Source organism: Alligator mississippiensis, chromosome 4 (genome assembly GCF_030867095.1).
Source record: "Alligator mississippiensis isolate rAllMis1 chromosome 4, rAllMis1, whole genome shotgun sequence".
In the NCBI taxonomy this organism is placed as follows: Eukaryota; Metazoa; Chordata; order Crocodylia; family Alligatoridae; genus Alligator; species Alligator mississippiensis.
In genome coordinates this window covers 40,310,116-40,337,299 of record NC_081827.1, presented here as the reverse complement: position 1 = coordinate 40,337,299, position 27,184 = coordinate 40,310,116, and the positions used below count along the sequence as shown (strand labels likewise).

The following is a 27,184-nucleotide window of genomic DNA, read 5'->3' as shown; positions in this document are numbered from 1 at the left end:
GAGGGTGCAGAGAAGAGCCACGTGCATGATCAGAGGTCAGGAAAACAGACCTTATGAAGAGAGGCTGAGAGCTATGGGACTCTTCAGCCTGGAAAAGCACAGGCTATGGGGTGCCTATTGTGTGGGCCGGGAGTGGTCCGAGGCCCTCGGGGGCGCACGGCGGGCTGTGGCCAGTAGCCCTGGTATGCGGGTCGGGGAATGCAGGCCGGCGGACTACAATTAGGCACGGACGCGTAGCGGTTGATTAAAGATTATTTTACTTACACCGTAGATGGTCGCGGTGCAGGCAGGAAAACTTGCTTGAGTTGCAGTTACAGATAGGAAAGAAGAGCGGACAAGAATTCTAATCTCATGAACTCTAGCCCAATCCGGCTGAAGGCTCTAAAACCACGAGCCCATCGTGTCAACCGAAGAAAACAACTCGGAGAAGAGCTCTGGATACACTCACACGAAGTTTGCTAGGCTCCGTGGAACTTGCGCACAGGGAAGGGGTTCGTCGAGGGATCGCGCTCGGCGACGGGGAGAGGCCAGAGGTGGATCAGACCCCTATAGCCTTCTTAAGGTACACGCTGGGTCTGTTAGGCTCCGCAGCACTTAGAGTTCTTCATGAGACGTAAAGTCCTCCTCCTCCAGATGGTTGTGGAGTCCTCCAACTTGGGCGGAAATCGCTCAAGCCTCTTATACGGCTAGCAAGCCAATTGCTAGCTGCCACGTGGGAATAATTTAGATCCGGCCAATAGTGGGACACAAATTTGCATGCGGGTGGCGGGAACTCCTTTGCACCGGGGTTTTGTCTTTGCAACTGAGAAATGCACCCTGCAAAGAAAGCTCCTCGTGGCGGGAAATAATTTAGCAGTGCCGAAGCGCGCACACACAAAATCACACCCTTGGGTTGTGACACCTATTAGTTTATAAGGGATACTCACCAGGATCTGGGGGAACATCTGTTCATCAGAGCACCCCAAGGGATGACAAGGTTGAATGGTCACAAACTCCTCCAGGACCATTTCAGGCTGGATGTGGAGGAGCGAGCGCAGATGTGGCAGAGAGACCTGGAAAATGCCACTTCCGGAGCCGTTACCTTATTGGGCTGGAAGCTCCAAGATCAGAGGGTGGCGAAAAGACGGGGGTTTCAACGAGAGAAAAGGCGAAGACTGGAGGAGAAGAGAAGGGGGAAAGAAAGGACCCGAGAGGAACTAACAGCTTACCTGAGAGTGTCTTGCAACGCGGGGAAGAGGACAGAGCTCTGAGGGCGAGGGACAGATCCTTGATGAGAAAAACCCCACGGGATGTGTCCTCTGCTGGCAGATCTAGAAAAGAAACAAAGAAAAGATAAAAGTGGATTTTACTCACTCTCCCAGGCTGGGTGACCGTGACAGATAGCCCTGCAAGAGGACTCGGGGCATCAGTCATACACAGGATAAAAGGTAGACTCATAGGTTATCAAGATAACAAGGGTGTGTATAGTGTGGTTGGAAGATAGAAGAACACACCAGGAAAAGAAAAGCGAGTGGACCAAAAGTAAAAAGAGACTTTGTTTATGAATCCTAGATTCTGTTCATCCAAATTAATAGCTATCATTATATAAGAAGAGTTACAAAGTTGATATAATAGAACAAGGTTAAAAAGAAAGATAGGAAGAGACAGCTTTTGCCTGAATGTAAAGGAAAGTTGTACAGAGTGATAAAAGATGAAAATAAAGACAAATATTAATCAGAATCGGACTGTGTTTATATATATATCTTCAAGTGCAGGCGAATATCCGGAGAAGTGAGCGAGATAGTTTACCCATAATACCCATGAACCCCTAAGAAACGTATAATAAGAACAAGCGAAAAAAAAAAAAAGAGAGAATAGCCCTCCCGACTAGTGACATCAAAAATTAGAATATAATAATAATAATATCCAAGACATAGCAGGCGGGAAAGTCGGGGATACCGACGGTTCATGAGGTAACTATATAGGGACACAGGGGCATTTTAGGCACGACAACCTCACTGAACATAAGGAAGATCTTCTTTACTGTCTGAGCCCCCTAGGTCTGGAATAGACTGCCGCCGGAGGTGGTTCAAGCACCTACTTTGAATGCCTTCAAGAGAAATTTGGATGTTTATCTTGCTGGGATCATGTGACCCCTGCTGACTTCCTGCCCCTCGGGCAGGGGGCTGTACTCAAAGATCTTCTGAGGTCCTTCCAACTCTAATGTCTATGAAATCTATATGGAACAAAACCAGCCCCAGGACTGACCCCTGGGGCACTCCACTTGTTAGTGGCTGCCAGCTAGACATTGAGCCATTGATTACTACCTGTTGAGCTGGACAATCCAGCCAGCTTTCTATCGACCTTACAGTCCATTCATTCAACCCGTATTTCCTACACTGGTCCACAGCAAAAAAGCTGTGGGAGATGGTATCAAAAGCCTCGCCAAAGTCCAGGTATATTATTACATCCACCGCTTTCCCCGCATCCACGGAGTCAGTTATCTCATCAGAGAAGCTAATCAGGTTGGTCAGGCATGACTTGCTCTTGGTGAATCCATGCTGACTGTTCCTGATCACTTTTTCCTCTTCCAAGTGTTTAGAAATGGATTCTTTGAGGATCTGCTCCATGATTTTTCTGGGAACTAAGGTGAGGCTAACTGATCTGTAGTTCCCTGGATCCTCCTCCTTCCTTTAAAGATGGGCACTGTATTTGCCCTTTTCCAATTATCTGGCACGTCCCCCAGTCACCACAATTTTCAAAGATAGTGGCCAGCAGCTCTGCAATCACATCAGCCAACTTCCTCAGCATCCTCAAATGCATTGCATCTGGCCCCATGCACTTGTACATGTTCTACATTTCTAAATTGTCCTTAACCTGTTCTTTCACCACTGAGGGCTGCTCACCTTCTCTCCAAACAGTGCTATCCTGTACAGTATGCTGGGAGCTGACCTTGCCTGTGAAGACTGAGGTAAAAAAAAGCATTGAGTGCTCCAGCTTTTTTCTCATCGTCTGTCATTAGGTGTACTTGGCACTGTGAATCCTTGGAGAGTTGTTCTTATTTATGGAGTTGTTTTGACTGCCTTTTAAACCATTGCAAAAAATGTTTTGGATTATGATTCACAGCAAAAAAAAGATTGAATTTTTTTTAAGAATCCAAACACCCCTCTGATCTGAGCATAATAAACTAGGGAATTCATTAGAGTTGAGTTCTGTGCTGTATAGTTCTCCCTAAAATGCTGTCCTTTCCTGTTTACCTGCTGATACTGCGAAGACAGCACATTATTAGAATTTCTTTAGTGGATTGCAAAATATTTAAGTACATGTTTTTATGTCTCATTAGCTATAGCTAATCCTCCTTTAAATGATTTGTAGTATAAAAATAAAATGCACTCCCTTCACCTCTCATTTCCTCCATTGGTCTGAATCAAATTTTGGATCTAGATCAGAATATTAAATGCTCCAGAATTTAGGTGCACTTGGTTGGATTAGATTTTAATATGGGACAGTTTCTACCCTAAAATCCATAACTTTACCATTAAGTTAATGCACTGTTCACATGGCCTCTGATCCTGTAAACTGCTCCCTCCACTCATCCAGACCTCTCTGCTTATACAGAACCCTGCTATCTTCAACAGTAAGAATTGAACCTTTTTGTTGAATGCACTGATACTGCACTGCTTCTGACTACTGTCTGGATGACAGTTTTAAGAAAACAATCACTTTATTTTGAGACAGAAAAAGATTATCACATGGGAAGAACCTGGGAGTGGTAATGGGCACAGTATTAGAATTTGCTGATCTATGTGTAGATGAGACTGCTTTGCAGAAGTTTTTCCAGACATATGGAGAGCTTGGTAATATTGCATACCTTGTTGTAAAAGCAGTATTTTTATTCATTTATGTATGTATGTATGAATTGACGGCTTAGGAATGTGGTGGTTTGATTTGCTTTGTTACAATGCAGTCATGTTTTTAGTCCAGAAACCAGACCGTTATATTCCACTTGGTAACATGACTAGTGTTAGTGCCCTAAAAGCCCTTCTTCTGACCTTCTGGAAAGTACGTACACAGTGTGAGCCTGGAGGACTTTTGAGGTAGGAGCCCAAAAGGAAATCCATAAAATCATTGTGGGTGGCCTTGTCCAAGCCTTCATCTTACTTTACTATTTCCAAACTTCTGCCTTGCCCTTCTCAAGGTCCCTGGGTTAGCCAACCAGCAGGATGACTCAGAACACATTTTGTAGTTTGTGGTCTTCATGGGAGACTTGGCTAAATTAAGCTCACTTTTCTGGGAGACTTAGCTAAATTAAGCTCACTTTCCTAACAGCCAGCATTACTGCCTTAGGTCTTCTTTAAACAGTTCATCATTGTGAGGGAGTAATTTATTTAAATAAAAATTCCAGAAGAAAATATTAAATAAATTTTATACCATTTGATGGCCATAAACATTATTATGAAATTATTTCTTGAATGTTATCAGTACACTTGTGCCACCAGCCCCATCCTTCCCCTTCATCCCTGTCATGAACTTAGAAATATGATCCAGAATTTTAAATATTACAAGGTTGGGATCTGCACTTCTGGTTCAGCTGGCTAGAAAGATTGAGACTAATTGAGACAAGCAGATCAGATTCTGAAGCCAGTTTCCCACGTAAAAGTCTAGGGGGAAAGTATTGCGTTGGAATCATTGCTGCTCAAAATATACTCTTTTTCTTTTTCTTTTCTGCTATGGATGAAATGGGTGAGATACACAAATTATTAAGACTGAAAATTTAGAATGCTGAAAGACTCGCATCCCTTCAGTGTAAATGATTGTTTATAGCCTTACGTGTCCACCTGATGCAAATGCCATATTTTTTCATATATAACCTGCCCACAAGTAAAACACACCTTGTTTTTGAAAAGCAAAATGTAGAAAAAAAAATGTTTTTCCAGAGTTATGTCTGATTACATGATGTGTAATAAGTCCTACTGGGAGCATAGAGTATTCAGGAAGCTTGGCATCCCAGGAGAAGGAACTTCCTGATGTGGTAGTTCCTGCTGCCTCACCCAGACTGTCTCCTGGGATGCCACATATCCTGGACACTGAGACATTGTCACATCAGGCTGGCCCCAGACCTTCTCCAGGGCAATAGCAAGACTGTTACTTCTTCACTGTAGATAGTTCTTTATATAAGTTCCTGTAAATGAAGTGTTGTTTCCACAAACCTGTTTCAGATATTAACAGCAACTCACTATGCATGTCACAAGCAGCAGTCCTCAGCCAGTATCTACAGCTATAAGACGGTTAACATAAGACTCCATCTTTTCTGCTTGTTGAGACCAGAGAGAAGTTGTAGCTATCCTGGCAGCTGTATGGCATGCACAGTGTCTCTAGGATTGCTTCTTTTCTGGAAAAGAAAAAAATCAGCTTTCCTGCTTAAGACACGTAACTGAAGTATTTATCTATTTTTTTACCCAGGGGGAAGGGACATGTTGTATGTGAGTAAATAAAGTTCTTTAAAACAAAAGTGTACCAGATTTTGTTTCAAATCTTTGTAATTGGTGAGTAAAATGATTGATTGTCACTCAGTATGAGGGATGAGAGACTTTCTATTCCCCCTTTCTTTCCCTCCTTTCTCTTCTTCTCACTCCTGAAATTTAACTTGCATTCTTCTAGGTTTTCGCAGAGTTTAATTCATGAAACAGTAACTCAGAATTAAATTCACCCAAAACTTCCAGTTTGTCTGTTTTATGTCCTTACATGACTTACCCCCAAACCATGGAAGCACACATTTACAAATCTGGCAAGAGGTTTTTTCCTCTCAAGTCGAAAATTCAAGTTGAATACATTTTGTCTGGTTTCAGCCTTGTGTGGTGCGTATTTTAGCAAAACATTTTACAACACAAACTTGCTGCTAATAAAATGCTGGGATTTTTCTTCTCTGAAGACAGGAGAAGTGGTAGGACTTAAATGTTTTAAGAGGAGTAAGGGGGCTAAGCCTCATGCAGAGAGTTACAGGAAAGAATTGGGCAGGCTGGGAGGAAAAACAGCAGACAGCCTGCAGATATTTCTGTATTAATGCTGCTAGATATGTTCTTCAGGTTCTTTACAAGAGACGCATTAGGAGAAACAATGTCAGTGTCTGAGTATAGAAGTTCTAATGTTCAATGCATCTTTTGAGGACTTGACTGGTACTTGCAGGTTATTGGTCTGGTTTAATAAAGCATATAATTATGTACTCAAATGATTAAAACTGATCCAGTGGGAGAGAGGTGGCTGTTAGCCTTGTCAATTTAAATACAGCTTCATCTTAACAATTGTTGCCATTGTATGAAAGGAGTTTCCCAAGCACTCTGCCCTTCCTACATGTAATTTCTGGAGTGCCATATGTTGCTGTGTAAGTAGCAACAAGATAGTTCTGATTCAATTACCTTGTCTTTTAAACAGTTTGTCTGTTAACCTGGCACTGCCTTAATCTCTAAAACACTGATGTCAGTTGTACAGTTTTGGTGGAGCTGAGTATTCACCCTATTGTTTTTAACTTGGGCCTTTCTACAGAATATGTAAAATGCTTTTGTAAATGTTCTTATTGTATAATTTTTGCTGCCATCCTTCTAAGATACAGTTGTAAATGAGTTGCTGTTTTTTCCTCATATAAGAGAAATGAACTTAAATTGAAATTTAAATGAGTAACAGTAGTTCCTTCAGGGGTATATGTGGGGTAGGTTGGAGATTTGTTAAAATAAGACTGATTTTTGCAGTTCGGTTAATCCTGACAAATTGGCTAAAAAGATTATTTTGATAATGTTGTGTGGGGAGAGAGAGACAGAGAGAGAAGGAGAACTGGCAAGCTGGAATTTGAGTGTGGAAAAGCAGCACTGAGAACTCTGCAGTCGCACTGACCTGTGGGTTGGTGGTGTGAGCTGCTGCTGGTGTTCACTACGCTCCAAGGGAGACAAACATTTGGAGTGCCCGGGGCCTCTATTCACCTTGATTCATCAAAGAATCTAGGCATGTGCCAAACTTCTCAGCATGTGAATAATCCCATGGAAATGTATTTTGTTGTATTTCAAAAATGTGCTGAAGAATTTACCCTTTTATTCTCTTTGCAACTCCATTCCTTGTCTGTAAAATGGGCCTTATTATTCCCTTTCTCCATCATTTTCTGTCTTGTTTAGAGCATAAACAGGAACTATCCGTGTGTAATAGTCTGGAGATCTCCTAACATAAATAATATAGCACAAGGACTTAGATTTGGATCTTATCCATGACATATTTTATTTTTGTTTAGAGTTTGCTTTGAAGGGGGAAAGTGAAGCCAACAGACATAATAAAGCAGGAAATATTATCCTGCATGGATGTCTAAGATAATCTAACCCATTTGGAGGAGGAAAAAAAGCTTTATGAAGCATGCACGTAGTTCCAGTTAATTTAACTAGAAGCTTCTCTTAAATGCGGATGCTCATGTGTGTGTCTGTGCTCATGCTCAAACCCCCCTTCCCTGCTGCAGCTGCCCAGAGCCCACACCTGGGCTACCCTGTGGCTCTCCTGCACTGCCACCACTGCTCTGCTGGGCAGCCCAGAGGTGGAGTGGAGCCCGGGCACATGCACTTTTAACACACACAGAAATTTAATGCAAAAACCCATTGCCACATTCATCATACGTGTTAACTGCAATTAATTCACCAAACAGAATTTCACGGTTGGTTCCAGGGGAGGGGAATCAAGCTGCTGGCTGTGAGCTTGCAGCTGATTTCCCCTAGCAATGGCCTCTCCTTCCTACCAGCCCTTGCTTTTTTCAGAAGGGGGGGGAAGCGAGCAGAGGGAGCTTGTTCTAGAGGTTCCCTAGCCAGTGCTGAAGGGTGGGGTTGAGTGAATTGAAGCCCCCCGACGTCAGGGGGTGGAGGGGAGCTCCAGTATACTCACCCCACCCTCCAGCATACGCTGAAAAACCCTCAGACAAAACTCCCTCTGCTTCTTTCCTCCCCTCTGATTCTGAAAACACCTCAGAGGCTGGCAGGCCGGCGGACACAACTTACAGATGACACTATGTTTTGAATTGTCTTCACCTGAACCTTCATGCAATGGAAAACATAATGTTATGCAATGAGGGTTCAGATTTTTGCCCAGGGAACCATTTTTTAAATGGTCTGCAGCTGTACATTTGTGTTTTGGACAGCTATAGACCGCTTTCTGTGGCCAGATTGTGCAAAATTGTTACTTCTGTCTGTGCTCTAAGAATCAGGCTGATGGTGGTGGTGGTATGCTGCCTCTTCTTTGGTCTCATTTAAAGCTAAAAGCTTGGTTTGACTCATTGTGAGAAGCTGAGAAAATAAGTTTGAGATTAACCTTTTCTCTGTCTTTTTTTTTCCTATTACTTTGAACTAAATAAGTAAAAGGGGGATAAATGACAATTTTGGGATAGTAGGCACTACCAGTATATGCCTCAACTTATGAAAATACACAGTTCGTGAAAACTATTGGATTGTTGGAAAGTCATGGCAGACAGTTCACTCTAGTAAGGAGAGATCTTCCCCCGCATCGCAAAACCTTTTTACAGACTGGATTGCACCTCTTGGCTTCTGCTATCTTGTGCAAATGATGATACAGGCAATTCCTTTCTCCTTCCCACCAGAGAGTTCACATCGCTGCTAGCTTTAACTTCTGTTCTGGCACAAGGCTATAGTTCTGTTTTCAGGCCCTTGCTGTCCTTTGGCACCTTGTGCTATTCGTACCCTCCCAGAAGGCAGTCCTTTGCTAGGTTACTTTTTGCTTTAAATTGTTTTTCTTTTTGGAGCCCTGTTGTTGTTCATAGTTCCAGATTAACTTGAGATTCCGTATGTGGTTTTTTTACCCTTTCCTCCGCAGATCCTTTCCCCACTGGGCAGGCACCAGAGTGTCATATGATTACATTTCTAAATGAAAGTACTCAATAAACTGGTTGCCTGGTTTCTGTCTGAATATAATTTTTTTTCTTATACCTGTATGTCCAGGCATGCTCACATTTCTTTCTCTAGTCTCATAACTCAACTGCCATAGGCCTGCAGAGTATCTGTGCTTGGGAAGCCAGTCTGAATATAGATTTTAAAAAAGAAGCCCAGACCCTAGTTAAAGTCTCAGAGGGCTTTAATTTAATTTCAGAGAAGCATTTGGTCTCTTCAAATGCAGTTAGCTTCCAAAATTACATATAGCAGAAGCTTCAAGAAAAGTCTGAAAGCCATTTATGTAATCAAGACAAATTATAAACTTTTCAGTTGTTATCTTTTATTTAAACAAACTGTGTGCTAAACCTGTGACACACCAGCATTTGAAGTGAAATATAAAAGTCAAGAGTCAGACGGTATTTCAATGGCAAAACTGGGAAATACTAACTGGAAGAAACACAAACCTTTTTATTTCACTCATGTTTTACATTTTCTCTCTCTCCCATTTAGGCACTACACAGAAATGGCTTTATGGATTTGGACACTTTGCATTTTGAGCTGTTTTTGTGTCACCTTAGGATTCAAGCTTGAGGAATGCTTTCAAAGTTCCACGGAGTTAAACCATCTTACAGTGAACTACGATACTGGGACAGTCTACTTAGGAGCAGTAAATGCCTTGCATCAGCTTCAAAATGATTTGAATGAACAGCTGTCTGTAGAAACAGGTCCAAAAAAAGATAACAAAAAGTGTACACCTCCTATTGATGAAAACCAGTGCAATGAAGCAACTTTGACTCCCAATTTCAACAAGTTACTTTTGTTGGACAAGCAAGAGAAAAAAATTATTGTGTGTGGGAGTCTTTTTAAGGGAATTTGTGATATCAGAGAACTGGAGAAGATTTCAAATGTTACCTACTACATTGATAGCAGTGGGGAAAAGTCCTTTGTGGCAAGCAATGATGAAAGTATCTCAACTGTTGGCCTAATTACATCCCTGAGAAATGGCCAGCGAGTGCTGTTTGTGGGGAAAGGGAATGGACCCCAAGATAATGGCATTATAATTAGCACTCGGCAGCTCTATGAGGGAGATGGGAAAGACATTTTTGAAACGTATACAGACTCTACAGCCATTAAGTCAGTGTATCACTCCTCAAACATGCAGCAGTTTGTGACAGTCTTTGAAGACAATGATTATGTTTATTTTATTTATAATCAGCAAGAGAAACAGCCTCCTAGTAACCGAACACTAATTGCACGCCTGTGCAAAAATGATGACCACTATTATTCCTACTTTGAAATGGTCTTGGGTTGTAAGGATGATGATGGTGCTTATGACCACTGTCATTCAGTCTTTGTTACTACCCCAGGAAAAGACCTACCAGAGACCATAGTTCATCTGGAAGAGGATGATAAAGTGCTCCTTGCACTCTTCAGCAAAGTCAACAAAGATAATGGCTCTCTAAGATCTGCCATGTGTGTGTTTTCCTTGAGGCAAATCAATGCAAAGATGGAAGAAAATCGGGAGAATTGCTATACAAAGGGGGAAAAAACATTTTACAAAGCCTTTGGATCAGAGACCATCCAGTGTAACCAAGGTGTACAGGTATTGTGAAACTTTAAATGTAGAATCCATGTTCAGAATTTTCTGTTCAGTCTATTGACCAGATACATGCAATCAGATGACTGGATGCTGATAAGATATTTTCAAACTAGAAATGCAATTCAGTTTTTTGGGTTTTTCTCCTTTTTTTTATACAGTAAGGTTAATTTTCTCTTGCTGCTAATCCAGTTACTGTGATGAACTCATCATCACTTGGATTCTCTTAACTGAGACAGAATGATGGTCTTCAAAACAACTTCAGTCACAAGCTGTTGTGTTCAAAATTCTTTTCTGCAAGAAGGAAAATTTTCCTCTGGTATGGAAATGATTAGGTGAATTTGTACCACCTGTTTTACACTGGAGGTCAGGCTGCAGATCTCTATAGTGCTTAATTATTTTTTAAGGGCGGGGCGTTAAAATCCTCAGACTAGGTTTTAAGTGCTCATGAGTTTAATGTTGTTGTCTGGACTTTTTAATTTCCAAGAAGAAGATCTGCATATTTCTTATGCCCATGTCTTGATCATTTGATCTCTGGCCTAATAAATTTCCACTTCTTTTCTTTGGCCTGTCAACACATCTGTTTAAGAGAGCCTTGTTTTAGCCACTTAGAATATTTCCATCCTCCATTTCCTCTTTTTTGTGATTTAGCATGTTGCCTTTGCAGCATTCCAGGAAGCCAAAAAAATCTATTGCTTGCAATGTTTGTCACAAAAAATAAAATACAATTTAGGGATTCTGTATCTGATGAGTAGGCAGACTTTTTAAATTCTGGGCAAGGAGGTGATGTGGCTGTAAGATTTAAAGAGCACTAAGTGCTAAGTTTTTGTTTTACCAGTCTCAGCAGGAAGACCAAGGTACATTGACAGAATGTAAAAGCATTCGCTATAGCTGTTTGTAACCTTTTCTGCACATAGCACTACCTGAATATACAAAACATTTTTTTCTCTTTAAAAAAATATGTATAAATACACATTATAGATAGATACAGTCAAAAAGCCCGAGGCTGCATCAGTTGAGTCTTTGCAGGTTAGTCTAAGCAGCAGAGATTAAATTGAAACAGAAGTGAACAGACATTTACCTTTGATTCAGAAAATGCAGCCACATGCCTGTAGTGGCTCAGGCCAGAAGTGGGGGTCATGGCTCTCTGGTCACATGTTCACTTCCTCTTTCTGCTGCTCTGAGGTCTGTGGGATATCAATCCAGAATTGCAACTGCAGGACTCTGCAGGTTTGCTCATCACTTCCTTTTCCTGCTTCCATATGCCTCTGGGATTTGTAGTCCACAGTTGCAGCCAGCAATAAGTTTGAGCAGGGGAAGGGGTGTTTGACCCTCCTCCCTGGCCCCAGACAGGGTTTGCCTGGCAGGGGAAGTCCCCCCCTCCAAAGACTGGGCTGCATCCCCAGCTGGGCTTGTCTCCCTCCCACCCCCTTGTCAGCCAGCCCTCACTGCCCCAGCTAGGGAGCAGGGGGGTGGAGCCAGCCCTGCTGTCTGAAGCAGACAGCACAGCACAGCACAGGGGTAGAAAGCATGCTGAGATGCTGGGGGACTATTATTTAACTTGAACCAGGAAGGGGTCTGGGAGAGAAACCTCATAAACTGGTTTGACCCAAGTCAGTTAAGTCATACTACATTCAATCTGATTTATCTTAAACTAGTTAGAGCCATTTTGAAACTGGTTTATGTGCACTAAACTTCTGTTCTGTTACAGGTTTAGACCAGTTTCTGATTACTTAATCCATTTTATACGTAACTTCTGTCCCCAGCCTATGTAGTTGAAATGGTCTGTTTCCTATCTAATTGTAAAAGTGGACGCTTTTGGATTGATGAATCTGTATAAAGTATATTAAGTTAGCTTGTTTTTATAGTCAAACTAATTCAGGGGTGGATCCAGGATTTCTGAAAGGGGTACAGGAGCAGCAATCCACACTACAGGGGTGGTTGTACCCCCTACTCCCTCAAGCCTTCTCCACCTCCGCCATTGTGGGCACACTTTAAGTTCCTAAAGCAAGTGAAAAATCCACCCCCCCCTTCCTGCTCAGAGGCACACCATCCCCCCCTCCCAAAACTCTCCTGACTGCCACTGCTGTTTTCTACATTGCTTAGGGGCAGGGAGGCTCCAGAAACATCTGGGCAGAGTGGGGGCTTGGCTCAACTGAGGAGGGGACAGCAGCAACAATCTGACAATCTGGGAGAGTAGTTCCTCCCCACCTGCCTGGTCACAGCGCAGGGAAGGGAGCTCCTGGGCATCCCTGCTGTCTCTGTTCACATCTCCAGCTGAGCCTAGCCTCAGCTGTGGTGCTTCTCCACCCCAGGACAATGGAGAAAGGTAGGCAGAGGAGGGCTTAGGAGGGGAGTGTGCCTTTGAGCAGGAAGGGGAAGGGAGGCAGGATTTGTCTGAGCTTATAAAATATTGTTCCTTTTTTAAGAAATACAAACAAGAGTTTTCTCATCCTGGTCATTCTAGAAGTATTTTAATTATCAAGCCATTTTTCTAATTGTTCATACTATCCTTAGAAATCTAACCACATTTCTTTTTCATGGTCTTACAAATAATATGCAGGAATAATCACAATTTCCAGCTGGCGAATTGTATCAGGGTTCTAGTGTTGCATTGGGCCGATGCATAGGAGGTTATCTTTTATAAATTTTTAATGTCATTATTTGTATTAGGGTACAAGCAAAAGTTTCCCTTGTGGTTCTGAACACTTGCCCTACCTCTTGGGAAGCAAAAATGGTGTTGAAGCTCAACCTGTGTTCCAGAAGAAGGGGATGAATCTAACAGCAGTTACTGTGAGTGTGGAAAATGAACATACTGTGGCATTTCTAGGAACTTCAGATGGCAGAATACTTAAGGTAATGGTTCTCACCTTTAAAACATTGCAAGTTGTAGTAATAATGTTCTCTATGTTCTAAAAATAAACTCCTAAAAGCAAGGCTCTGAGCAAAGAATCTTTGTGCCTGCAATTGCTATCTTCAGAAAGGAGTAGCATAGGCCCTTTCTGGTTTACTTCAGCTTCTCAATATACTCCTTGACTTTGCATTCCCAATTGATGCTTTGCACAGATGTATCTAACTATAAAAAGCTCCACACTAACAATTGCCAGTGACAACTAGTCAGCATCAAAAAGGTCATATGCAAATGGCAAATGAATTCAACCTACCAAAAAAAACCCAATACAGAACAGCCCGTTTACCTCAGGAAGATGCATTAGCCTTTACCATAATACTTAGCGTTTTCCAGCATGACCAGGTCTTGGATATTTTGGGTTGACTTAATTCAAAAAGCCTGAGCCAAGGCAAAAAATAATGTGCCTGCTATATTTTTAATTATGTCTTATCTAATCATAGCAGAGTGCTTTAGCTATGTCTCCATGCAAGGCATGTAACTGTAAGAACAATCCCAGTTATTAAAACTGTAGTTCTCTAATATAGTTCTCCTGTAGGAGGTCTGGCCTAGTGGCTGAAAATCTGAAAGACCGTATTAAAGGCATGAATGTATCACTTTGACATGTACAGATATTTGCTCTCCCAGGAGAAACTCTCTTGGGAATGATTTTAACCCTGCTTGTTCCCAGGTTATTTTTCTCCTAGAGCAGCCATTTTTACAAGCCTGAATATCAATATACTTGTGGCTTCTCCTGAAAGTGCAGCAACTCCCCCAAAAGAAACTCAATGTCTGTAGGAGGCCCTTGTAATTCATGACTGAGGGCTCTTTGGCTGAAGCATTTGTTAATGCTTTTAAGATTATGGTAGCAAGTCACATTTGGTAGCTCTATTTTGCTTGAATAATTGCAATTTATCTCTGTAGCTTGACATTTGAACCATATTCCTTGGGTTGCTATGAAACAGAGTGTACAGGGTTGAGGTTTGAAGTTTATGAAGTAAATCTATGAAGCTTACTAGTGTGAATGAAACACTGGTAAAAAAAAAAAAAATCCATTCAAATATGAGATACTGAGAATAGGGAGAGGTTTCCTTCCATGCCTCATATGCTCTATTTACTGCTTTGAAAATAGATTCCTTCATACTGAAATGTTTTCCCTGATAGGAATTTGAGAGGCTTGAGCCAATAAAGAATTTTCATTCAAGATAAAATAGTAAAACAGCAGCATTAACCACCTGGATTTCATTAATTAGGTGTTCCTGTCATCATCTGCAAAGGAGTACATCTCTGTTTCCATTGAAATAAACAAACCTATAAAGAAGGACCTTGTCCTTGATGCTAACCAGGAAAATCTGTATGTGATGACCACGGACAAGGTATGGTAGTTGTGTTCTGTGAAAATGTCAGTTAAGTGTTTATAGATGCAACTTGATCTTAGGTGTTTATAATTCACAAAGCATATAGGCCTTCACATTTGTTCTTATTTTTGCTACTTCCACATTTGCAGTCAAAGAGAACACAAAATTGCAAACAGATACAAAATATTTCTTAAAGTGGAAAGCAGAGAAGACTCCTCTAATTTGCATTCACAACAGCAGTATAGACTGAGCTGAGGACATGGGAGACTAAAATCCCAAGCACAGTCTTGGCATCTCCTGTAATTTCATGGCAAGTCCCAAATATTTTGATGATATTTGGTGATACTTTTTTTCCCCTCAAATTCTCAGTTGGAACCAAGGTATCATGATGATTTTGAATTCCAATTTGGAAGTAGTTTCTAGGCTAACTAGAAACTAACTAGTTTCCAGTACTAACAAGGAGCTTGAAATGAGTAAAACACACTCATACCCTTCAAGTTCAGAAACTGAGACAAATAACTCAAGAATTATTACTTTTTTAAAAATATCTCAATTCTGTGGGGGAGGGGACACAGTTGATGATTTTATTCAGGTGATGTTAGCAGTGCTGTGTTCTGGAGTTCTCACAGATCATCTGAAATGAGGTCATACTAAAGGAGCTGCATCTCCCATAGAGGGCACAGTGAGTCTCCAAGAGACTGCCCCCTCATGTTTGGCAAGACAACATGGAACTTCATAAAGAAAAGTGAAGGACCAACAAGTGGTAGGGAGAGAAGGCAATGCCTTCACGACTTCAGGCCGGTACTTGCTTCCCCTACTTAGCTTGGATCTCTGAAGCAGGCAGCATGTGTGATTCACATGTTCCTTCAGACAGACAGGGAAACAACATTTGCCCATCAGTCATACTGAGACTGCTTCCAGGCCTTACTTCTGTAAAATTGTAGAATTTATCCTGAGACAGATTCCTTTAATGTCTGGCATGTTACCATGTGTCATGGGATACTAGCATAGGTCCCACAACAAATGTAACGTCTAAAAAAAACTGCTGGAAGAGTGGGAGGTATGAAATGTTCCAAGGTAAAGATGATGGGATGAGGAAAGGGGTTCTGCCATCAAGACCCTGACTGTGTTGCAGCGGTGCATGAAAAGAGTTGAATGTTTTAGGTAAGTGACATAAGGAATTAGGGGATTAGAAATTGCTCCCTTCCCAGTACAGAAGGACCTCTGTGAACTTGGGATCCTGGGAGTGTTGTTGGGAATGTTATACTCCAGGCAGGGACTTTAAAATGAAAGGTAATGGAGGAAAATAAGCCACATTAATAAATGATAAATTATTAAGCTGTGTGGGGGGGAAATCATTCATTTTAAGGAGGCTTTAAGATTTCCAAATGGTACAATTCCAACTTTGAATAAAAACCAAAAGTGTTAAAATTCTCTATGAAAGGGAAACTAACCTAGCCCTTGGGGGTGTTCTGCTCTAGGGCTGTGCGAAATGGCTATGTTTCATTTCGGTTTTGGATTCAGCCATTTTGGAGGACAGCGATTCATTTCAGTGTTTCGGATCACTGTTCCATTTTGATTCATCCACATCTGTTTCGGAGTTTCGATGCTGTTTCGCTGCTGTTTTGGGCATTTGGATTGGCTGGGGAGAGTCAGGCACAGCCGGGCAGCTGCAGATTGTCCTGTGGCTTCTCTGACTGTGCCTGGAGCTCCCTGGATGGGAGGAGCCGTGGAAGAAGCCCCCATGGCTGCCCTGCCCAGGCTCATTCCCCTCCTGACCCTAGCCTCCTGGCACTTAAAAAAAAAAAAAAAAAAAAAAAAAAAAAAAAAAAAAAAGTCCTGCACTTATTGGCTGTAACACCGGCAATCAGGACTTCTGAGAGGCTTGTGGCAGAGCCCCCCCCTGCGCAACATGGGGCAGTGGGGAGCAGCAGGAAACACCCCACCACTTGACACCCACGTGACAGCTGTCACATTGTGCAGGTGCACATGGCTTGAGAGGCCACTGCACGCTGTCTGGGAGCTGGGGCAGCTCCACCTGTCAGCCAGAGCCCAGCACCACCCAGCCCCAGTGGCCCCAGCTCCCAGATAATGTGCGGCGCTCAGCTGAGCCACACTGCACCCGCACCATGGGGCAGCTGCCGCGTGGGTACAGGGCTATCCCTGCTGCACCCCACTGCCCCATTCTGCATGGCGGGGCTCTGCCATGAGCCCTCAGAGGCCCTTATGGCCTCTGCTACAGCCAGTGAGTGCGGGGCTTTTTTTTCCCCAATGTGCCAGGAGGCCTGAGCTGGGCTGGACAGCCATGGGGGCTTGTCCCACAGCTCCTCCAGCTGCGCCTGCCTCTACCCCAGCAGGGGGAGCCACAGGAGAAGCCCCCATGGCTGCCCTGCCTGGCCTCAGCCTCCCAGCACTTTAAAAGGAGGTCTGTGGGGCTGTGCCAGACTCCTCCCTGGGAGGCACGGGCCCCCGGCCTGCATGTGGGATGACAGCAAGCTGCCTTCCATCCCCCAAAGTACTGGGATTGAAAGGGACATCAGGGACAGATCACAGACACTGGCCAGCTAAAGATGTTAATATATCAGAGCAATCCTCTTCCCCCCCCCACCCCTCCTTTCAGATGGTTTCATTTTGTTTCATTTTGGAGATATTTCAGAGCCTTCCATTTAATTTCAGACTCGGTATTTTGGGCACTGAAACAGGCCGAAATGGCTCCTGAAATTTTGCACAGCCCTACTCTGTTCCATGAGGGCCCTGGCATGAAACTGGCAAATATTTTTATTTTTGAAAAATACTTCCCTAGTAAGAAGGATTCTGTCAGAACTTCACCCACTTCTGATAGAAATCAAAAGACAAAAGTAAAAAAAAAAAAAAAAATACTAACAAAGAAAAATTTGGCAGAGACTGCAATTTCTGAATGACATGCAGCTGGCTTTCTCATATTAAAAAATTTTTTTTAACTCTTTGCTTTTACCTGGGGTGCTTTCTAAATGCTGCAGGCAAAGTTAATACAGCATTAAACACAATAATTCAGCCTACTTTTAGACTGAATAGTAGGCAACTCTAGAGCCTTCTGGATCATGGTGTATGCATGAGAAGTCACCCAGACCTACAACACGTATGCCTAGGCAGGAATATAGAGGAGTGGAGGTTGCCAGACCTTCCATCCCCACATCCCCACTTTAGACTATTGAGACAGAACCCAAAGGCCAGACTGAGTCCAGATGTTCAGTGCCTTATATGCACATCCAAGAATCAAAGGCAGTTATCTGCCTGATTATAGTTTAAGACTAAAAGTCCTAGTAGCAAAATAAATGGTATAAATGAAAGTATATTTGTGCTTCATTTCTTAGCATAAGGTAGGTAGTGTTATGGGAACAATATTGGAAAGTCAGAATCCAGCCCAGTGTTGCAAACTTTAGATCCGCTTGTAAGGTAAACAAGCTAAGGATCCCTGACATAAATGTTATCCTCACTGGCAGATGCAGCATCCCCTGTCATTTAGAATAAAGTGCTGGGTCTTGTACAGTTACCACAGACAGGACATTGTGACAGAGTGAAGGCAGTTGTGCTCGGTACTGTTGAGGGGAAATAACTTGACCCATCTATTTAAACAAAAAAAAAATGAAATAAAGTAAAAATGAGAGGGAAGCAAACAGAGGTTACAGACACAGAGAGAAACAGTCTCCTGCTTTCTTAATTCACTTTCTCCTCCCCCTCTGTTCAGCTTCCTCTGTTGTGTAAATAAGCAGCAGGTGGTTTGGAGCCAAATGCTTTTTAAAGTCAGCCTATTCCCACCCTATGCTCCAAGCTCATGCAGAGATTAGGAAAAACTCCTTGCATTTTCACTGGGGAATTGGAGGAGACTTCACCACCCCTGCTCAGCCTATTTTGGTTTGCTCCAAGTGTGCAGAAATGGTAGGGCCACAAATTCCTTATGATAGCTACCATATTGGGAATAAAACAGCAGCCTGTGGCAGTTGCTTACCATTATTCTTGTCTTGTTTGCTATTCAACTTGTGCCGATCTCTTTGATTAAGGATGTCAGTTAGAAAATCTCTAAAATGAGCAGGTTTGCATTTTAAAGCTGTACCACACATGCTAAACTGAACAGCTATTTTTAATCTATTACGTTTACATAAAACTTGTAGAGACAGCATCTCCAGGGCTTGTTCTTGCATGCTGAGGTTATAAAATAAATACTTTTTCATGAGGGAAGCATCCCTTTTGATGTTAAATTACTCAGCAGTATAGTACCAGTTAGTAAGAGAGTGTTCCTGGAATTTGACTCCATTCAGGTGTAGAAAATGTAAATGGTAAAGAAAGTGGAGAAAATATTTCATCTTAATAAATGCAAGAGGTTTATCAAATGCTTAATTTTTAACTGACCTTGGTATTCGTCTTTTCCTGCTAAATAAGGCCAGAATTTGGGGGTTTCAGAGCAAACGTTTTTCTGTCATTTGCTTTAACAACTTTTTAAAGCCAAATTCTTTTGAATTATGCTTTGCCAAAGCTGTTATATTCCTCAGAAATAAGTGCAATTGTCAGCAGTGCCAGAAACAGGAATGTCCCAATTCTTTTTTCAAGAATATTTGTGCAATTTCAGCAACACAATTATAAAAGGGAGTACTGTATCATAGAGCACTTGTTATGTAACAAAGAAAAACAAGATTGTTTGTTCCTATCACGGCAGGAAATGAAAAGCAGAGGCTGTGTGTTTGTTGGGGTATGGGTAGTGGGGATGCTATTTTCTCTGCTTCTGTTTCCTGTCACAGTTTCTTCCATTTTCCTACTTAGATATATTGTATGGTGCCAAGGGATATGAATAGAAAAATGTAATACCCATGAGCATTCCAGAACTTGTGTGCTTTTAAAACATGCTGAAATGCTGCCAGCTAAGAGAGCCATCTCTGGATCCACTTCCAAGTCTCATATCATGGCATCAACTGTAATGGAAGGGTATTCTAGTTATCAAGAGAGTGCTGGCAGTGCCTGTCAACTAGTCCAGAGTTAGGCATGCGGAAGCATCCATCTTACAATAGCTATTCTTTGAAGTAGAAAAGCTGTTTATGTCATTTCTAAAGTTTCTGCTTTGAGCAGAAGTTGTAATGCAGATTTTTAGAAGTAACCTGAAAAAAAGGCCAAGGATTTTGGGGCAGCCCCTGGATATGCTTACTCTTCAAAATACCGTATTTTTCTAGACAGAAAATTGAATAAAACTTGAAATGCAAAAGCAGAAAATTGGTGTGAATTTGGACTCCATACAAATCAAGAGAAGTGAGAGATCATTTTTTATATTACTGCAGTGAAATAAAATTGCTGCAGGAATGGAGGCCATGGAATTGGAAAGATCGTCTATGTCCTTCCAATTCCCGGAGGAGGCCAGTTCACATGTTTTCATGGGCCGACATATCTTGTGATGTCAGTAGTCAACTTTTCTAGCTCCTTACTTCCTCTTCATTTACATTTAGCTGTTTTGCTTTGTTTTTCCTTCTTTGTTCTCTAGGTATGCCGAATCCCTGTGCAAGATTGTGCTAGGCACTCAACTTGTACTCAGTGCATTGATGCACAGGATCCTTACTGTGGCTGGTGTGTAAGCAAAGGGAAGTAAGTATTGCTGATATTTTGTTGATGGTAGAAGCACATTACATAACGTGACTTTTTTAAGTCAGTGTTGTGATGTACAATTCTGATTGATATCAGTGCTTGGTTTGTTTTCCAAATTAATATTCTGTGCACATAAATAAGTATCTATTGACTTTGATAGATTACTCTGAGAGACAAATTTCTTTACATCTAGCATACATCCTAGAACTACACATTTTAAAAGTTGTTGAACCAGATATTCATCATTTTCCTAGAAATCAAGAGCTAGCTTTTTAAAATGCTGTTAATATATATATATATATATATATATATATATATATATATATATATATATATATATATGGTAATTTACTATATAAGATTGCAATAAAGAGAGAAAAATATAACTTAGTCAAGTACTATTGTATTATAAATTAGACTTTTATGCACAATAGCTTCACTGAGTTCTCAGTTTATCACAGGAGTCTAGAAACTAGTATATGAATTATATCCAGAAATAAATTAATATTTAGGAAAATGTAACTTTGGAATGTGCTAAACAATATTGGAACGTCTCCTGATTTTACCCTCTACACAGATAGGGGTAGTGATAGAAAACCTCAGACTTCAGAGATCTGCTTTTGGCTACTAAATTAATTAACCCCTTGGCATGACCAGTTGGGACTTCATGATGCGAAATACTTGCTGTTGGAACAAGGGGGCTATTTAATTATAGTATGCAGATGAATTTCAGACCTGTAGTTTTCTGTCAGATATTTTGAACCATCACATTAAGCTACCTAACTGGCTGATGTGAAGTAGGTCATGAAGTACTCCAGAGAAGGTATGCATTACACACAGGTTTACATAGTGCGTTACAGCTTTACAAGTCTGCATTTCAATTAGGGGGGAAATATATATATATATAAATAAAAATGTGTGTGTATGTGTATACATACATATATATAATAAAATAAAAAAACTGAGGTTTTGCAATATGACTTGAACTCCTCCTAAGCTACTGGGAGTTGAAGGCTGTGTCATATACCATACAAAAGGCAATTTTCCCTAGATTTCCCTTCAGGTTTCTGATGTAACCCCCTGACATCAATATCTCAAGGATTAATGTCTCTGAGACACAGGGAAACATAATTTTTGTTAGTATTTTATTTGCAAGGAAAAATATAGGACTTAAATATTTCTAAAGTTTTAATGAATTATGCCAAATTATAGCCTGTCTTAAGCACTTCACCAATAGCGTGTACGTATATATATACATAGGTGCTCATCTTCTGTAACCTTATATACTGAAGATAGTGGTAGTTTTTAGAACTTGATAGAGGTTTTATTATTTTGAAGTTCACATTTTAAAACACGTTGCAGTAACATCCAGTTGTACCAGTCAAGATTGGGACCCATTGTTCTGGGCACTGTGCAATAAGTTGATTAATTACACACAGATGACCCAAAGAGGGCCCATTCAGCTGCTTCACCATCTATTACTGAGTCTGCCACCCTATGGACCTGTGATCCCTTCTTTATCTGACTCCCCTCTTCCAGCTGAGATAATGGCTAAGGAAGCCTGAATGTGGACCTAATGTGGAATCTGTCAAACAGTGGCCATAATTAATGAATCCATTTGCTGGTGTAGTTAAGAGCACTCTAACAGTGGAACCAGACAGGCCCTCCGTCTGCTACCGCTCTGTTGCTCTGACCCTTATTGGCTAGCTGTGTTCATCTGCTTCAGTGCATACACCGAGATCTTCCACTTGAGCCACAGAAACAGAAGAGTGGCCATATGTTAAGGAATTTTGCAGTGTTTTAAGGCACGGACAAAGCAGTTCACATTCAGATCACTCTGCTAGAGAGTCAGTTTTTTAAGCTAGTTGAGTGTTGAACACGATTGTCTGCCTTTTAAATTGGAGTGTCTTTTTGTGCATTGCACAATGAATCATAGGTAAATGTGTACACATTTAGCTTTGGCATTTAGAAGTTGTGTTATCAGTTGCTCCGTTATAATTACAAGGTCTCATATAAATGGACAGCATTAAAATAAATCCCTTGTTATTTTGTCCTGTGATTTCAGAAACATGTTTATCGTACTCCTGCTTTATGAAGTTGTCATTTAAATCAATGAACACTGATTCTAATCAGCTTTGCATTAGATAACCGTGATGTTGCCTTGTCTTTTATCAGGTGCACTAGAAAGATAGATTGTGAAAGGGCTAATATGAAAAACCATTGGCTCTGGAGTCCAGATGGCATATGCCTGAAGATTGCCAGTGCCCACCCTAAAAATATGAGCCGGAAAGCTCCTGATAGGGTATGAAAACGTTGTTTGTCTGTATATACTTAAAACACATACAGGGTTTCTATGAGTAGCGCATCTGGAAAATGTGTATCTGTATTTATAGACATTGGTAATTTGAAATAGTATTTGAAGAAAGCAAATTCTTGTCTTTGTCCCTTCTGATGTCTAATGTTTCCAAGCTGCTGTTTTGCTGTTTTTACTGGCTTCATTTTATTCCTCTCTCCAAAGTAAATATTTTTTTAACCTTTGCTATAAATAAAAATGTCACTTGCTAGTTTAGCTGCTAAAATTATTATGTTTGAGTCTAGTATGGTTCTGTCTCTTATTGTGTGATTTTAATTGAAGATCATTGATTACATTTGAAAAGCTTTTGTTAATTTACAGTAAGTGCTGTTTGAGTTTTTTAGTTCATAAAATGCATTTGTCCAAGGTGCCTCGTAAGCATATATGAAAATGCAGTTATGTTGGACTCTTTTTTTTTACTGAATGGACAGTTTCTAGGAAGGTTCCACTCCCTTCCTATACCTGCAGTTTGGCACATTGAAGGTCTTAAGCTGCATCTTAAAAATCAACAAATGGCTTGCCTGTATAGGAAAGTTTAAGTTTAATCTACTACCTACTTCCACACTTAATCTTTTGTGTGGATATTCTTCATTTTCACCAAGAGTACTTTTGTGTGGTTTAGCATACTCTACTTTCAAACCCAAGTCAGATAGTACAGAGTGAGGATTTATCTATATGGGGATACCTAAGGAACAATCTAAATTAATTTGTAAAATGACAAAGTGACTTAGGTGAACTGTATTGAATTCTTGTGTGGATGCTCTTATTCAGGGTTCTCTTATTCAGAATCAAAGTGGCCTTAATTCAGTTCCACTTTGTCACTTTGAAAATTAAATAAATATACAAATTCAGTTATATCCATTTTACTTCTGAATAGGATATTCTACACAGGGGTTTAATTCAGTTTAACTAGTCACTTTAAAGTCACAACCATAATTAATTCAGATTAACTTTCATAAGTGTTCCTATGTAGGCAAGTGGAATTAGTTTTGAGTAATTAGTTTCTTATACGTTTACCCACTCTCGTACTCCGCATTGATTTACCTTTGTAAATAAGTCAAAAGTAATAGGAACACAAGAATTGCCATATTAGAGCAGGACAGTGGTCAGTGTAATTCAGTGTTCCTCCTTGGATACTGGAAGTGACTAGATGCCTCTGAAGAATGTAAGGAAAACTGCAATAAGCAGTTGTGAGATAAAGTAACCCCTTTTATTTAGGGGCTGACTACCACTGGATACCCAGGAATTCATAACCATTCCAAAATGCTGATGGGTTTAATATTTATAAATCTGATAGGTCCTGCTTTGACTAGGGGGTTGGACTAGATGACCTCCTGAGGTCCTTTCCACGCCTAATTTTCTATGATTCTGTGATTTACTATTACGTTCTTCTCAGTTGTAAATGTTTAATCTCTTTTTTAATCCTAGTAAGATCTGAAAAAATGGGCTCTGGTTGAACCAGTGACAGCAAATTGCTGAGCTAAGGATATCCTGCCCATTAAGTCAATCATGGCACATAAAACTGAGCTAGTGAGAGCTCAAACCATAGTGGTCTGTGTTACATAAATAATATATAAAAATCCAGATCTTCTAGTTCCACTTTTCAATTAGTCTATTCTGGGATGTGCTATTGTATCCCGGTCTTTAGTTAACCAAGGCACTGATGGCAGGGAGCTGCCATTATACATAATACATCCGGTGTTGTGGAAGAATAATTTACAATAAATTTCTCCCTTTACAAAATGTTAAAATTGGAATTTTGTAAAAAGAGCACAAAAGTTGCTATTTCAATTTAACTTTCTCTGTCTTGTAGTACAGTAAACCTCTCTTCATGGCTGCTCATTTACTTAATGTACAAAGGTTATAATTCCTAATAAAACCAGTCTCAGTGGGGGGAGAAGGTGCTCTAACTAATGCATATTATACCAATGGTTATAGGGGAAAAAAGGGTTCAGTGAAAACTAAAAAAACTGTTAAAAACAAAAAAACAGCACCTAACACACTAGTAACCTGGATCATCAAAGCGCACAGATCTCCTTCTGACTTTTTCTTTTCTTCCTTTACTCAGTTGCTGCTCTATCTCTTTAATTTGCACAGGGGCTCTTAAAACTGTCAAAGCATTGAAATTGCTCTCTCAAGAATCTCTTTCTAAACTGTTTTATTAGCTATATCATAGTCCATTTTTCCCCTTGTGAATGGAGCCTTAACAAAGTTTTTTTTGGGGGGTGGGTTCCTATTGGACTGTTTCAAAGTCCAGTTTCTTGATCCCTCCCAGCCTTTGTTGTTCTCCATCTGGCCCCTAACTTTATTGCTTTTCAATTAAAATCATAAACATTTCAATCACGTCTGTATTTACTGTTGCTGATCCTGCCTCTGAGAAGCACAGAAAGGAGAGATGTGGGGTGGGAAGAGGGGATGGGATGGCCTAGTATATACAACTTTTTGTACAGGTTTAATATGCTGTGTACAAAATGTATCCATTTTGATACAGAGCATATTAAACCTGTACAAAAAGTTGGGTTGATTTTTGTTTCTACCCATATTTATTCACATAGTACACGTACCTTTTCCTAAAACATAGATATCAGAATTGGGTTACATATCTTAAGAAAATCAATTTCCAAACAGTGTGGTTAAATGTATGTTTCAGTTTATCAATAGGTGATATGAGATTATAGCTTCATGTAGGCCTATTTTAATTTCCAGTTGCATACCCACAATATATCCCCATGCTTGCTGAGTCGGTCTTGTCATAGATGTAAACATATAAGATCATAAGTGGAACAAAGTAGCTTTATGTATAAGCTGTTTTATTAAATTACTTATTTTCAAGGACAATTTTTTCTTCATTCTGCCTTCTACAAGGTGCATATAATATGCAAATAAATACAGTATTTAATTATCTGTGCACCAACCTGAGAAAAGGTAAGAGGTCAAAAGAGAAGAGAAGAGAAGAGAAGAGAAGAGAAGAGAAGAGAAGAGAAGGTATAAAAAGGAGGCTTGGAAGTTGAGGAACCAAACCCCAGAATCTTTGAATAATGTTTGCTGGCTCTTTTGCCACTACAAAAATCTCACCCTAGAGCTGTCTATGACCAGAACAAAGAAAAAAAAGGAAACTGAAAACATTCTGAGCAGAAGACTTGTTGGGTTTGTTTGCTTGGTTGTATGGGGGTCAGTCGGGGGTTGCTTGGGGGTTTGGTGTGCTGTTTCTCTATGTTTGTTTCAAAATAACTGCCTTTTTTGCAGATTACTGGTGTGTCTTTGTTTCTAGGTAGAACTGATTGTAAGTCCATTACCAGCTTTAACTGAGGGTGACCAGCTGTGGTGTAAATTTGGTGACACAGAGCTCCCTGCAGAGTTGAGAGAAGGAACAATTATTTGCAATCCTCCTGAAACAATTCCTCATGCATCCAGAGGTCAAGGTAAGGAATTTTTTTCTGCTTTTCATTAATGATGAGCAAAATTATTCTTGTCTGATATTTCCATTTTAATGCTCTGTTATCTATTAATGGCTTCCAAGTTTTGGTTTGTTTGTTTTTTTTATTTCAGCCCTTCAAACTAAATATTTCTATTCTTACTGTTTTTCTCCAGTTAAATTTCTTTAAAGTTGCAGTCAAAATGGTGCAGGCACATTCATTAATTAGGTTGCTTGAAAAATAACTAGACTAGTGTAAATTAATCTTTTATTATTTGTTTTTGAAAAGCATAGTATTTCTAGTGTTTACAGAAAGAATTTAGCAGTGGAATAGTGCATTAGTCGGAGAAGTGCTGTTTTCTGTTCCCACAGGGGAAAAAATATCAACATTTGACCGAGTTAATATTTACACAATCCCCAAAGAGCTTGTTGAGCACGTGATCCTTAATTTTCTGAACTTTTAGAAAATGGTTATCAAGCTTTAACTGTTTAATTGATGAGTCATGAGGCTGATCTTGTTTTCCTTTCAGGCTGAGTACTAGTCCCCCTCCTCCTCCTCCTCAGTCCTGCCTGCCATGCTACCTTCTGATTCCTGCTGGGGCACCCCGTGGCTTCCCTTTCCCCCTTCCCTGCCAGACTGGGCTTGCCCAAAGCTAAAGTTGGTTACTAACCAGCTGTCACTGCACTTTCCAGTTAAAGGATTAATCATTAACCTTTCACATTCCTGCACCATAACTTCTGAATTTAGCAGTACCCCAGCACTTCAAAAACTGTGTCAGATGGCTGACATGTGGTAAGGTATTAGATTATATCAAGTTCAAAAGAGCATCACAGTCCTTTATCTGCTGGACACTTCACTTTCAATTAAATATTTGAAGGCAGCAGAATGTGAAGAAACTAGGGGTGTGCAAAGGGGGCCGTATTTGATTCGGATTCAGCCCGATTCACGGAACAGTGATTGGATTCTTTGGTTTGGATCACTGTCCTGATTTGATTTGGCCGAATCTAAATCTGAAGGTTTGATTCTGATTCAGAGATTCGGCCACAGACACAGCTTTATATGTTTGTTTGTTTTTCCA

At 40.6% G+C, this 27,184-nt stretch overlaps 1 protein-coding gene across 7 annotated transcripts in view; it reads left to right on the top strand.

Annotated features, from left to right (window-relative positions):
• PLXNB2 (plexin B2) overlaps positions 1-27,184 on the top strand; it is a 345,929-nt gene that overhangs the window by 236,112 nt on the left and 82,633 nt on the right. For all 7 annotated transcript variants that reach the window (XM_014601042.3, XM_059725915.1, XM_019491747.2 and 4 more), the window contains 6 exons: positions 9,399-10,491; positions 13,159-13,341; positions 14,626-14,748; positions 20,237-20,337; positions 22,513-22,639; positions 25,962-26,112. In XM_014601042.3, the coding sequence (XP_014456528.1) occupies positions 9,412-10,491; positions 13,159-13,341; positions 14,626-14,748; positions 20,237-20,337; positions 22,513-22,639; positions 25,962-26,112 (1,765 nt within the window). In that variant the 5' untranslated portion in view covers positions 9,399-9,411. The remainder of the gene's footprint in view (positions 1-9,398; positions 10,492-13,158; positions 13,342-14,625; positions 14,749-20,236; positions 20,338-22,512; positions 22,640-25,961; positions 26,113-27,184) is intronic.